At 44.5% G+C, this 13,627-nt stretch overlaps 1 protein-coding gene across 3 annotated transcripts in view; it reads right to left on the bottom strand.

Moving 5' to 3' along the window:
• The window catches only part of TTC7A (tetratricopeptide repeat domain 7A), a 1,536,967-nt gene that overhangs the window by 937,814 nt on the left and 585,526 nt on the right, over window positions 1–13,627 (bottom strand). For all 3 annotated transcript variants that reach the window (XM_085612750.1, XM_085612748.1, XM_085612749.1), the window contains exon 8: window positions 6,671–6,734. In XM_085612750.1, coding sequence (XP_085468876.1) covers window positions 6,671–6,734 — 64 coding nt within the window. The remainder of the gene's footprint in view (window positions 1–6,670; window positions 6,735–13,627) is intronic.

Below are 13,627 nucleotides of genomic sequence, written 5' to 3' on the forward strand. Positions count from 1 at the left end.
AGTGGCCTGGAAACAGTGTTAGAGGAACTGATGGACCCTCGCCAAAGTAAAATACAATGAATAAAGTAAAAGGTTATTTATTTATTATTTAAATAAAAAGACATATATTGGGTCCATAGGCTATTGTGAATGTGCAATTGTGCAGGAGCAGAATGGTGTATATATATTTTGATTGAAAAAAACAAAGGCTAACAAGATGTTATAGAAAGGTGAATAGGTCAGTGACAATGTTTTGAACTCAAAGAACCACAGAAATTCACCAGATATAATTAGCAGAGCTAACTATAACTTGCGCCTCACCATGACTGCTTATGACCTCACATATTACATCCCTCGTGACATGCTCTAAGACATCGATTATATCACTGATGACATCTCAAGTGATGAATTTCTGTGTTTTTCTTTTTTAGTTAAAAACTTTAATGTTATCACTGTCATAGTCCCCTAACTATAACATCACTTTAACCTTTGTTTCTTTCAGTGAATTTCCAGCGTTTAAAAAAAAAGATATTTTTATCACACCTAACTATAATGTTACTTTAACCTGTGAAAGTGAATTTCTATGTTTTTGTAACGAAAAGTAATATTTTCTTACCGTACATAAAGCCAACCACTCGCCACGCATGGCCTTTGGCCATCCGTGGCGCGGGATTGGTTCCAGGGCCTGGCGTGGAGCTAGGCCCTGTGGCCAAACCATCCCCACGCTCCACACAGCATTTGCCGTGTGGAGCAATTTGTTGGCCTTTGGGTCCCGGGGCCCCCTCTGGGGCTAGATACAAGGAAAACATGGGAGGGTGGCCTCTTGAGGCCCTGGGGACCCCAGACCTTTTTTTTATTAAAGGGGAGGGGGTCCTCTCAAGCTGTTTTTGACCAAGGGAACCCTAGGGTGCCCTATGCCAATGTTGGGGGCCACACGGGAAGACCCAGGGCCCTAGCCAGCTCACCGCATGCTGTGGGAGCTGGCAATGCTCCTGCACCGCAGGGAGCAGTTACTTATACTGCTCCTCCTGGGAGGGAGCAATATCTTGATCTGTTTCCTTGCCCACATCAGTGCAGGCAGAGAAACAGATCAAAAGTCTGCTCCAAGCTGGTGGGAGTAGTTTTAAAGCTACCACCAGCTAGGAGCATACTTTGTGTATCGTCCCTCGTTGAGGGAGATAAGAAAATACTACTGTCAGGTGGGAGCAAACACAAGTGTCCCTGCCTGTGTGGGCAGGGGAACTACTGTGTCCAGAGAGGGTGTTCCACGGGACACAGTACATAGGTGGGGTATGTGGTACCCGGGCCATTAATGAATGAGTACAGTTTTCCTAACTATAACCTAGCTTTAACCTTTGTTTTTTTTCATTAAGTTTAACTGTTTTTTATTTTCTAATAAAAATGAGCTTCATATCGTAGTGTTAAGTGGGGTCTGGTACAGTATGGTGGAGGACAGTGTCAGAGCGTAGTGTGGTAAAAACTAGTGTTGTACAGTGGAATTAGAGTGGAGTATGGTATAGTGCAGAGGAGTACAGTGGAATACACTAGAGTGGAGTGGGATAGAATGGAGTGGTGTAGAGTGGCATACAGTGGATATAAGGTAAAATGTAGGGGTGTACAGTGGTATAGTGTAGTGGTGTACACTACAGGGTCCGTACAGTCAAGTGATGTACAGTGGAATAGGCTATACTGGAGTGGAGTACAGTGAAGTGGCATACAGTGTAAAAGCTTTGAGTGAAGTAGCGTACACTTGAGTTCCGTTCAGTGGTATACCATACATTGGAGTAGAATAGGTTGTAGTGATATGCAGTGCAGTAGTGTAGACTGGAGTGGTGTACAGTGGAATAGCGTAGAGTCTAATGGTGTACAGTGGAGTGGCTTAGAGTTGAGTGGCATATAGTCAAGTGGCATACAGTGGAAAAGGATGCAGTAGTGTGCCATGTAGTGGAATGGCATAGACTGCAGTGGCATAATGTGAAACAGCAAAGAATGGAGTGGCATACAGTAGAGTTGTGTACAGTGGAATACCATACAGTGGAGTGGGGTAGAGTGGAGTGTCGCACAGTGAAGTGGCATAGACTGGAGTGGTATTGAGTGGAATAGAATAGAATGGTGTGTGGAGTGGGTTACAGTGTAGTAGGGTAGAGAGTATTTGGTTACAGTCTAATAGTGTACAGTGGAGTGGCATAGAGTGGAGGAGCATAGAGCTTAGTGGCATAGAGTGGAGTGCCGTAGAGTAGAGCGGCATACAGTGGAGTGTTGTAGAGTGGAAAAGCGTTCAGTGTAGTGGTAGTGGTGTGCAGTGGAGTGGCATACAGTGAAATAGTTTAGAGTGGCGTAACGAACAGCATAATAGTGTACAGTGGAGTAGCGTAGAATGAAGTGCCACACAGTGGAGTGGTGTAGACTACAGTGTTGAACAGTAGAGTGGTGCCCAGTAGTGTAGAGTGGAATAGTGTAAAGTGAAGTGGGGTACACTGCAGTGAGGTAAAGCGTACTGGCATACGGTCAAATAGTGTGGAGTGGAGTGGTGTACAGTGGAGTGGTGTAGAGTGTAGTGTTGTAAAGTGGAACACCATAGAGTTTAGTGGCATAGAGTGCAGTGGCATTCAGTGTAGTAGCGTAGAGTGGAGTAGAGTGGAATAGCACTGACTGTAGCGGCATACAGTGGAGTGGCGTAGAGTGGAGAGGCACACAGTGGACTAGAGTGGAGTGGAGTGGAGTAGACTGGGGTGGCGTACAGTGGAATGGTGCACAGTAGAGTGCCGGAGAGTGGAGTGGCGTACACTGGAATAGCATATAGTAGAGTAGCATACACTGGTGTGGCATAAAGTGGAGTGGCATACAGTGGAATAGCATAGAGTGTAGGGCATACAGTGGAGTGGCGTACAATACAAAAGTGTAGAGTTGAGTGTGGTGGAGTGTTGTAAACTGGAGTGGCGTACAGTGTAGTGTCATACAGTGAAATAGCGTACAGTGGATTGACGTAGAGGGGAGTGGCATACAGTGAAAAAGCGTAGAGGGGAGTGGCATATAGTGCGGTGTAATAGCATTAAGTGGAGTAGTGTAAACTGGAGTGGCGTGCAATTGGAATAGTGTAGAGTGGAGTTTCATACAGTGAAATAGTGTAGAGTGGATTGGTGTAAAGAGGAGTGGCATACAGAGGAGTAGTGTACCGTGGAGTGGTGTACAGTGCAGTGGTTTAGAGGGGAGTGGCGTAGGGTTGAATGGCATAGAGTGAAGTGGTGTAGAGTGGAGTGTAGTAAAGTGGATTAGTAAGGAGTGGAGAGGCATACAATGGAAATAGGGTAGAATGGAGTGGGGTAGACTAGAGTGGCGTACAGTGGAGTGGCATATAGCGGAGGGGCGTACGCTGGAATAGCATATAGTAGAGTAGCATACACTGGAATGGCGTAAAGTGGAGTGTCATATAGTGGAATAGCAAAGAGTATTGGCATACAGTGGAGCGGCGTACAATACAAAAGTGTAGAGTGGAGTGTTGTAAATTGGAGTGGCTTACAGTGTAGTATCATACAGTGAAATAGTGTACAGGGGATTGAGATAGAGGGGAGTGGCATACAGTGGAATAGCACAGAGTAGAGTTGCGTACTGTGTAGTGGCATAGGCTGGCGTGACATACAGTGGAAAAGCGTGGAGGGGCGCATAGTGCAGTGTAGTAGAGTGGAATTGCATGAAGTGGAGTGGTGTAAACTGGAGTGGCATAGAGTGGAATAGTGTACAGTGGAGTGGCTTGCACTGGTGTGGCGTAAAGTGAAGTGGCATACAGTGGAATGGCATAAAGTGGAGTGGCATACAGTGGAATGGCATAGAGTGTAGTGGCATACAGTGGAGTGGCGTACAATACAAAAGTGTAGAGTTGAGTGTGGTGGCGTGTTGTAAACTGGAGTGGCGTACAGTGTAGTTGCGTAGTGTGTAGTGGCATAGGCTGGCGTGACATACAGGGGAAAAGCGTAGAGTGGAGTGGCATATAGTGCAGTGTAGTAGAGTGGATTTGCATGAAGTGGAGTGGTGTAAACTGGAGTGGCATAGAGTAAAATAGTGTACAGTGGAGTTTCATACAGTGAAATAGCATAGAGTGGATTGGTGTAAAGAGGAGTGGCATACAGAGCAGTAGTTTACAGTATAGTGGTAGTGTAGTGGTTTTGAGTGGAGTGGCATAGTGTGGAATAGCATAGAGAGGAGTGTAGTATAGTGGATTAGTAAGGAGTGGAGATGTGTACACCTTAGTGGCGTACAGTGCAATGCCATGTAGTGGAAAGGCCTAGAGTGGAGTTTGGTAGAGTGGAGTGGCATACAGTGGAATCGCGCAAAGTGTAGTGGCATAAAGTGTCCTTACCTACAGTGAAAGAGCATATAGTGGATTGGCGTAGAGTGGATTGGTGTAGACTGGAGAGGCGTAGTGGACTGCCATAGAGTGGAGTGGCATAGAGTGTAGATGTATACAGTGGAATAGTGGACAGTAGAGTGGTGTGAACTGGCGTGGCCTAGATTGGAGTCGGGTGCAATAGAGTGGCGTACAGTGGAATAGCATACAGTTGAGTGGTGTAGAGTGGACCATGGTTGAGTGAAGTGGCATAAAGACTGTGATCAAGGCTGCAGGGCAGTCGAAACACATCAGGGAAGTATGCCAATAAAGGCAGTTGTATTAACTCTCCTGTAAGTGTCATCTACCTTGGTGATATGAGGGAAGAAGGAAGGATTACGGACAGGGGAGGCTCGTCCTCCAAGGCGGGGAGCGTCGCCTCACTGCTCTTTGTGTAGGAAAAAAAGATGATAACATAGTTATTATCATTTTATTTTATATATTAGGTTGTCTTCTCAAGTGTTCCACAGACATTCATTAAAAGTTGCAATATTGATTCATCGGCATGTACCAGTATTGGCATATTAACTTATCTTATTGAAACCAATGAAAATGTATTTGATTAGCAAAAGTTTATATACTTATTTTATGTTTAGGTCGCACCGCCTCAACTTTTTGAAAGACATTTGAAGCAGTTGCATCTTACTCAAGACAGACATTTAGTAGCTACTTGAGTTATTGCTGCTTTCTTATAGAATCAAGCAGTTGCTTCTGATTTTAGGGGGACAGGTAGTAACGTTTTGAAAGACTTCAGCCTTGTTAAATATGCCAAGCTGTTGCTTCTGACTCAAGAATTACATCTAGTAATCTACTTGAGGCACTGTAGCTATGTGAAAGGTCATTATGATTGGTTTTGCCAATGCTTGTTTGGCTTGCAGCCATCATCTCGTGGGAATGATATTGTGTGATAGCGGCCTTTTATGTGCAGAAGCACCAGCACGCTAAAGGAGACAACAGCGCAGCATAGGAGTGTGTGCTTGTTGATGTCCGTTGCTGCTACCCATGGGCAGGCTGGCCGGGTCCATTGACGTGGCACATGCAGCTCTGTAACTTTGTGCCTTTGTTTATTCGTGTCTATGTCTCTGCATGTGGGACGAGGGACACGAAGTGATCTAGAATTGTTTTTCTTAATGTCTGTGCCTGAGATCAGTGCAGGTGTTTGCTCTTGTGCGCTTGCATGTCTGTGTTTCTGTTAATGTGCTTGTGTGTGCATGCTGTGTTTGTGGGTGCATGTGTGTATTGTGTGTACATGTATTCTTATGTATGTGAGCATATGCCTGTGTTTTTTCTTCTTGCATGTGTGTGCAAAAGTAGAAGACCAGTCGCCTTTGTTGGTGCTCTGTATACTTTAAAGTGAAAATGCAAATATTTTGTACCCAAATTGCTACACATTGCGTTTTTTTACACGTTTGGAAACGTTACATTATTTCACAAGTAATACAGCCGTGATAGTCGGACTCACCCCGAAACTTACTGGATACTTTAACGTAGCTACCTATGTATTGTTAAATGCACATTCATTTGTAGAGTTCTGTGCATTTTTCCTGAATAAAACTATGCATCTTTTATTAAGGTATATTACACTATATTCACGCAGACTCGCATCAGAGCGTGACATTTACGAAGCACAAACTTAACACAATCAATAGCTACAATTACAGACGGACATCCTATACTTGGAAACTTTGACAGCAGCCCTCCTGAAAAGTCAGTCTACAGGTCTGCGGAAGTCCTTGCCTCGGATGTCCTCTGCTCCAGGACTGCTCTGTCATCCTTTTCATACCCAAGATATATTATAAATGGCTCCACTGCTTTGAAATGCAGGTGGGGCTGTTTTTCCAGCTGAGTTCACGCCAGTTCTGCACTGTGAGTGCACAGACAGCGCTGCGGCAGGGTTTTAGTAAAGGAAGGCCATTTGAAAAGACAAACGATACGAAATATGAGAAAGGGCATTGCTTCACATCTCTGCATATTCATTCACCTGTCCTTCTTGCACTTTTTTTTATCTCTTGAAATATTGGCTTCTTACACAGAATATGCTTATTTTAGAAAAATTAAAGGGCCCCTCTCAATATCAACAACAAGACAGAAAATGCACTTGGACTCCACACGCAGCCATCCCCTTTGGACGCTACTATCAGCAGTACTTTGTAAGGAAACACACATTTGACATTAATAAAGGACAGCATATCACGGCTGCACACTCATACTCTGCAGGCAGCTACCAGCCTCTGTAAAATGGCGGCCAGCTTCAGCAGGTTTACCAGATCCCATCATACAACGTGCAGCCGCGCTGGCTCAGCTTACCATGGATTCACTGATCAAAAGGAGGAGAAGCGCCTCTTCAATGTTGTCTTGAGGGCAGTATAAGCTAGAAATAAAACAGAATGGACAAGTGACAGCCAAGAATTCACCATGACCCTCGTCTGCGAGATCCATGGCTAAGTAATCTGACGCACCTCATGCATGATTGATGGCTACATAATACCTGCTTTAGGAGCCCACAATTGAAGGCTGCTAAATCCACCCTTAAATTAGACGTTTTTCCATTTCAGGCTTGACAAATATATGTTTCGGCAGAATAAAAAGGTGACTTAGCAAAGGATTAAAAAGTCTCATTTCTCTGGCCACTTTTCGTATGTAGACAAAAGCTAGGGAAACGACACATTGCTGGCAGTGACAGTGCGTTTACGAGCCATTGAGTGTACCAATGCTTTCGGTTAAGTTGAAACAGACGTGCTAAATATCCCTAGGCCCAAACCACATATATAAACTACTAATAACCCTGTCACATGCATACGTCAACATGTTCAGTAAAAATTTATATTATATATATGTATTTTTCGCTGAAAAAACAGTAAAAAAAAAATGAAATAAACAGAAAAAAAACAAAGATAAACCGAGCAATGGTTGTGGCTCAACCACAAAACCACAAAAAATCATCAATTATGGTTACCAACGCACACCGCATAACTCACACCACTTCTCGTGTTGTTCTCTTGATGGTTCTTTGCTTTGTTTCTGTACGGGAGGCAAATTGGTGTTTTCATCATGGTGGGTGGTGCGATTAATGTCATGCGTTTTGTACGTTTGTAGTGAAACCTGTCTGCCAAGAGAAAACCTCAGAATGACAGTTCTAGTCCTAGTCCTCTTCCACCTAGATGGGGGCAAATCTCTCCTCAGCAGCATCCCAGAGACCACCTTCACTCAGCTGAAAGTCATACTTCATGCAGCAGCATGGCTCATGAATGGGCTGAAGAAATCAACCACATCAACCCTTGTGCTAACGGACAAGCTTTGATCATCTTCAGGACAGCCCAATAACTTGAAAGGCCCTCTACACCAAGACCCCTGTATACCTAGCTAACAAAATTACAATAGCTAGAAGGCAACACTAAACAAAGAACACTAACATCACCAGATTATAGACTAAACACTGCAGGAAGGCAAAAACAGGCCTTCCAGCCTCGGCCTCCCAGATCTGGAACAAATTCCTACCGAAATCAGAACTGCACAAGCCCTCCTACAATTCAGGAAGAAATTGATGTAAGAGAGTAGGATCTGCTTCACATGGTTACCCCCACTTTTTGCTGGTGTCTCACTGTTTTTCGACTTTAGTCTGGCTGGGACCCTGCTATTCAGGGCCCCAGCCTAGCTGCTTCCTCTCTAAAGTGATTGCATATACTTTAGGTACACTCCAGATTGGATTCTGGGGTACCATTGTGAGTCCCTAGTATATGGTATACTATGTACCCAGGGCATAGGTACCCCAGAGGCCTACCAGGGACCGCAGCATGTATTGTGCCACCCCTGGAAAGCCCTTCAAAATGACACCACAGGTCTGCTACTGCAGCCTGGGTAAGGTGGTGCATGCACCCTTTACTGACGTATAAGTTCACTATACCTCACCCATCACTGCACATAGTAACCTATCAGTCACCCCTATGGCAGGCCTTATCAATCCTGAATATATATGTAGAAAACAATGGTCCTGAGCAGACACTAAATTTTACATAAAATTAAATATAGACCACAATGGGTTACTATACACATCCAATGTCCAGCCGGACAGGGGATTTTTATTTTTCAGATACTAAAGGATATGGTCAAGGATAATGAAAACACTACATTTATCGTGGGGCACAATCCTGCACCCTACAGCACGGGGAACGTGCGGGGGGAAAAAAGGGAATAACAATGCAGACAGTTTAGGACAAACAACAGTTACAGGCAAAGACTGAGAGCCGTTGCAACTTGCAGGCATAAATGAAGTTGTAGCAAGTTTGACAAAATAGAGACCACAACGAGTAAGCACAATGGATATTTGTGGCACTATTTTTAAAAAATCGACGTTTCGATCCCAAGCTCATTGATTAACGGGATCATCTTCAGGACTAAATTTATAACATTTGCCTGGTTTTTAACGCCTGTCAGAGTAAAGAAAACAAAGAAAATAGCTTGTGTGAACAAGGGAAAACTTAGAACATATTAAGATTACTCGAAAGTTATAGCATGTCAGAAGGTCATGGTTATCAAATGTGCACAAGGAGTTGTGGTTAAAACGATCCTACTCGGGCCTATTCCGGTCAAGTGAGTGGGGATTTGTTTGTGAGTGTGCTATGGCAAGCAGGATTTAATAAGTGACATTCAATGGGGGAATGATGAATGACTGGAGGTGTTTGGAAGTTTAAGGCATCGGCGGGCTACCTAGTTTCTACGTAAAAATGGTTTGAAAACTAGAACCACGTGAGTTATTAAAGGTGTGTGAATGTGCATTCCGATCGTGAGCGGCATGGGGGACAGTCGTATTTATTAAAAAATAAGAACCGGTATTGGGAGGACGTGAAGTTATGAGAAACACGTAACCGGGGGTGTTAACCATTACGGAATGGCGCGTGACTCAGTGAGAAAAGTAAGTGTAACATGTATGCTTACCCCAATTGAGGACATAGGGGTATCACATATGGCAGGTCAGAGTGGAAACTGACAATGAAGAACAGCGTTGTTGCTTTTGGTTTGGTCGCTGTGAAAAAAGTTACATTGCGGTTGGATTTGGTGTGTCATAATCGATGTGGGGTTGGGATGTAAATGAGTCTAGGGCACATACCTTGCAGTTAAGGTTTCTATAAAACTTAGTGGGTGCTGGAGCGTGCTGCTCCTTGCCTGGATCGGCTGTTGGGTAGTTAGACTGTGGTGCAGATGGGCCACATTTCAATGCGCCAAGGTATTGCTTCAATATACTAATATGTTACAGTCCAAGCTTGAAGGAATTGAAAATAAGGGGAGGTTTTAGTCAAAGGCTGCCTAAGTGAGGAAAAATCCTTAAAACAGTCAATTACATCGGGGTGAGGGGTTGTCTTACCTGTGGAGAGATACAGCAATGGAGATCTCTGTCCTCAGCAACAATGTGCTGTGTAGTAACCGGCTCAATGGCAGGCACTGGGCGCTGGTGCTTCAGTGCTCTCATTTAAATAGAGCGGGAAACCACTGAAGGACCTCAGAGGGGTGCCAAAAGGGAGGAAGGACTATGGATGGGTGATAGCTGTGTGTAACAGCGGTGGCCATCTTGGGTGAGTGAAAAACCAAGTGCGGTTAGTGTGAAGTGCAATGTAAGGGCGTGCGTAAGTGTCAATGTGTGACAAAAAAGGAGTAATTTACGCATTAACTTATTACAGTTATTTACAGAACATGCTTGGGATAATGGCCTGCACAATTGGAAGTAAAATTTGAACATGTACTGACGAATGTGGTATATACAGTTGAAAGTCACAGTTTGTGGCATATACAGGTACAAGTCAAGGTTAAGAATTTTCTCAAGAGATCAGCCAGAACAACCAATTAAAATCCAAGGTGTTGCAGTATGGTATTAGTCAATTCATAAGAGGGTAGTCCAGTCCTCATTCCTATTCAGGCCATTTTTGATTGTATCAAAAAGGATTATTGCTTTTAGTTCTTCACGGTTTAACAAATGGGTCATGTTGCCTCCTCTCTGTGGCAATTTGAGTACCTTCAGAATCGTCCAGCGGATGTCATCTTCGTTGTGTTTGGCATCCGTGAAATGTTCCACCAGTGGTGCGTTGGGTGTGTTACACCTGATACGACTTCTGTGCTGTCCAATTCTTGTCTTTACTTTTTGTGTAGTCTGGCCAATGTACAGTTTCATGCAAGGACAATGTATTCAATAGATAACATTGCAGGTATTGCAATTAGAGAAGGCATTCGAATTAACTGTAATGTTATTGGCAGTGAAACTTTTGCCTTCAATCGTAAAATCACAAACATTACAACCACCACATTTGAAATGTCCTAGGATAGGAGAAAGACCCCAAAAAGAATCAAGTGTTACATGGGGGACAGTGGTGGGAAGAGCTGCTCTTACCAAGTGATCTTTCAAATTTCTGCTTTTACGGAAAGCGAATAGCGGTCTTTCAATGCTAAGACTATCTGCATTAATGACTGGCCAGTGCTGAATTATAGACTTTCTTATTTGGTTGGATACTGGTGAAAAGGTAGTGACGCAGGCTATTCTTTCCAGTTCACGTTTCGGTTTGGGAGTCAGAGGTACATCACGAGGGCAGTACCATGCCCTTTTGGATGCATTTTTTACTATCCTCTTGGGGTAACCACGATCTTTCAGTTTAGATGAAAGAGTGGCTGCCTCTCTGAAGTAGTCTGCTTTGGAAGAGCAGTTGCACCTGATTCTCAGAAATTGAGAATATGGAAGTGAATCCCTCAGGGCCCTGGGGTGGTTACTTCCGTAACTGAGCAGCGTGTTCCGCTCAGTGGGTTTTCTGTACAGGCGTGTGAGCAATTCGCCTTCAGAGTGGAAGATTGTCAGGTCAAGAAAGGCAATGGCAGATTTATCAGTGGAGATCGTAAACGATAGGCCTGAGCAGTTGTTATTTAACCAATGAAGGAATTGTTGTAGTGAACTGATATCATGTCTCCAAATGATAAAAATGTCGTCAATATATCTTCGCCATAGGCAAATGCCTGGGAGGAATGGATTTGTGTCAGTGAGAATGGAACCTATCTCCAATTGGTCCATGAACAGAATCGCTAAGTTGGGGGCAAAAATTGCGCCCATAGAAGTCCCTTTGATTTGTTGGTAATACAGGTTATCAAAAGTGAAAAAATTTCTTGTCAAACAGATTTCTAACAGTTGTAAAATGAATAGTGTTGAAACAGTATGGGGGCGGGGGCGGGAGTCAAGTGTTTTTTGTATTACCAATAGAGCCGCTGTCTGGGGAATGTTGGTATACAGGGACTCTACGTCCATGGTGCATAGTGTATCTGATGTGGGGTCGAATGGATGGTGTTCGATAAGGTTTATCATAGCCATGCTATCTCTCACATAGCAGGCAGTGACAGGTACAAATTCTTTGATGAAGAAATCTACGTAAGAACCAAGAGGCTCAAGGATTGAGCCGCAGGCTGACACAATTGGGCGTCCAGGAGGGTTGGTAGAATTTTTGTGGACTTTGGGAAGGGTATAGACGACCGGTGTGCGTGGTGATTTCACATTTAAGAAAATGAATTCTTTTTTGCTTAAAAAGCCCTGACTGACAGCTTCAGTTGTAAGTTTCAAGAGAAGGGCCTGAATTTCCTTGGTAGGGTTGCCTGGAAGTCTCTGGTAGTGTTCAGTATTGCCCAATTGGCGTAGGATTTCTGTTGTGTAAGTGTCTCTCTCCTGGAGCACTATGGCGCCACCTTTGTCGGCACTCTTTATCACCAGGGTTTCATTGGTTTTGAGCGTATTAATCGCTTGTTTCTCTTGGAGAGTAATGTTATAAGGTATAAATCTTTTTTTGCTCTCCAGATTGGCCAGATCTTTAAGTACTAACTTCTCAAAAGTCAGAATCTCCACTGGTAACATACTAGCAGTGGGTGAAAATGTAGATGGGGGACGGAAAGGGGTATTAGCAGTGTTGGTAGGGGATGGGTGGAGTTGAAAAAAGGCTTTAAGGCGGATCCGTCTAAAAAATCTGAGGAGTTCCGTTTGTAGCTCCATAAAGTTGGGACGGATAGTAGGTACAAACGAGAGCCCTTTCTTAAGCAAGGAAAGTTCAGACTCTGTTAATATTTGTTTGGACAAGTTGAAAATAGGAATGACATCCGTCATTGCTGTGGTATCGATGGGGGACTCTACCATTTGTAATAGTTGTTGCGTGTTTTGCGTTCCCCTGGTGGGTTGTACCACCGTTGTGAAAACACAACGGTGGTACAACCCACCAGGGGAACGCAAAACACGCAAAACACAGGGTGCTTGGTTATATGTGAGAGGGTGCCCAGGCATGAGCAGAGCCCCTCTGCAGCCTTCGGAATCTCTTCTCCGGGGTTGTCAGTGGTGCAGCCTGACCATATACTCTTAAGTGCATTATATCTAAAACGGTTAATGCTAACTTTGGACTGGCAGCACGGAAACATGTCGTGTTTGGTGTCAAACACCTTGGAATCATACCCCCACATCAATTCCTGATGTGAGAATATGATCCCACCCTTCTAGAGGGAGAGACATGGCAGTACTGGATTACCCGGTAGAAACTTAACAGAGCCCTGGCATCACAAAATGGATGCTGCAGCCACAGACACAAGTCTGGCCTCATGCTGCTTACCGAAACTCCAGCAGGGGAGGCCTGGACAATAGGTTTCCTGTCACAGGGAGGTGTAACCACCTCCCAGACAGGCTTATTGGGGCTGGGTGGGAGCACACTCAGAGTGCTCTGAAGTCCTGCACTGGGGGCACATTTGGTGTCCCTGTGCATCGTCCAGTTCAAATCAGTTCAGGGGCTTCCAGCCCCTGCTCTGGCACTAAACTGGACAAAGGAAATGGGTGTAGCCACCTCTCTTTCCAAACCCTCCCATAGGTGGGTCCCCAGAGTTAGTCCAACCCCTTCCTTAGGTATAAGTAAGGAACCTCTGTAACCAGAACTTTAGATATCCCTGGACGAAACTCTGAGGCTGAATCCTGGAACTTCGATGCTCTACTAAAGACTAGAGGACTGAAGAAATGTCCCTTGGGGTCAAGGAGTGACTCCCCTGCTTGGCAGGCACCAACAAAGCAATTTGCCGGTCTGCATCTCCGAAGCTCCCACCGGACTCCGAAGTATTTGCAGCCCAGGAAGAAGATTTCCAGACATCTCAGAGGCCGAACCGAGTCCCCAGCAAAGCTGAGATCCGCAGCCCTCGTGAGTAGCGTGGAACCGGAACTCCTGATCTCCGTACACTTTTGCAAATGCATTGACTTCTCGACGTCTCTTGAAG

Source organism: Triturus cristatus, chromosome 6, assembly GCF_964204655.1.
Source record: "Triturus cristatus chromosome 6, aTriCri1.1, whole genome shotgun sequence".
NCBI lineage: Eukaryota > Metazoa > Chordata > Amphibia > Caudata > Salamandridae > Triturus > Triturus cristatus.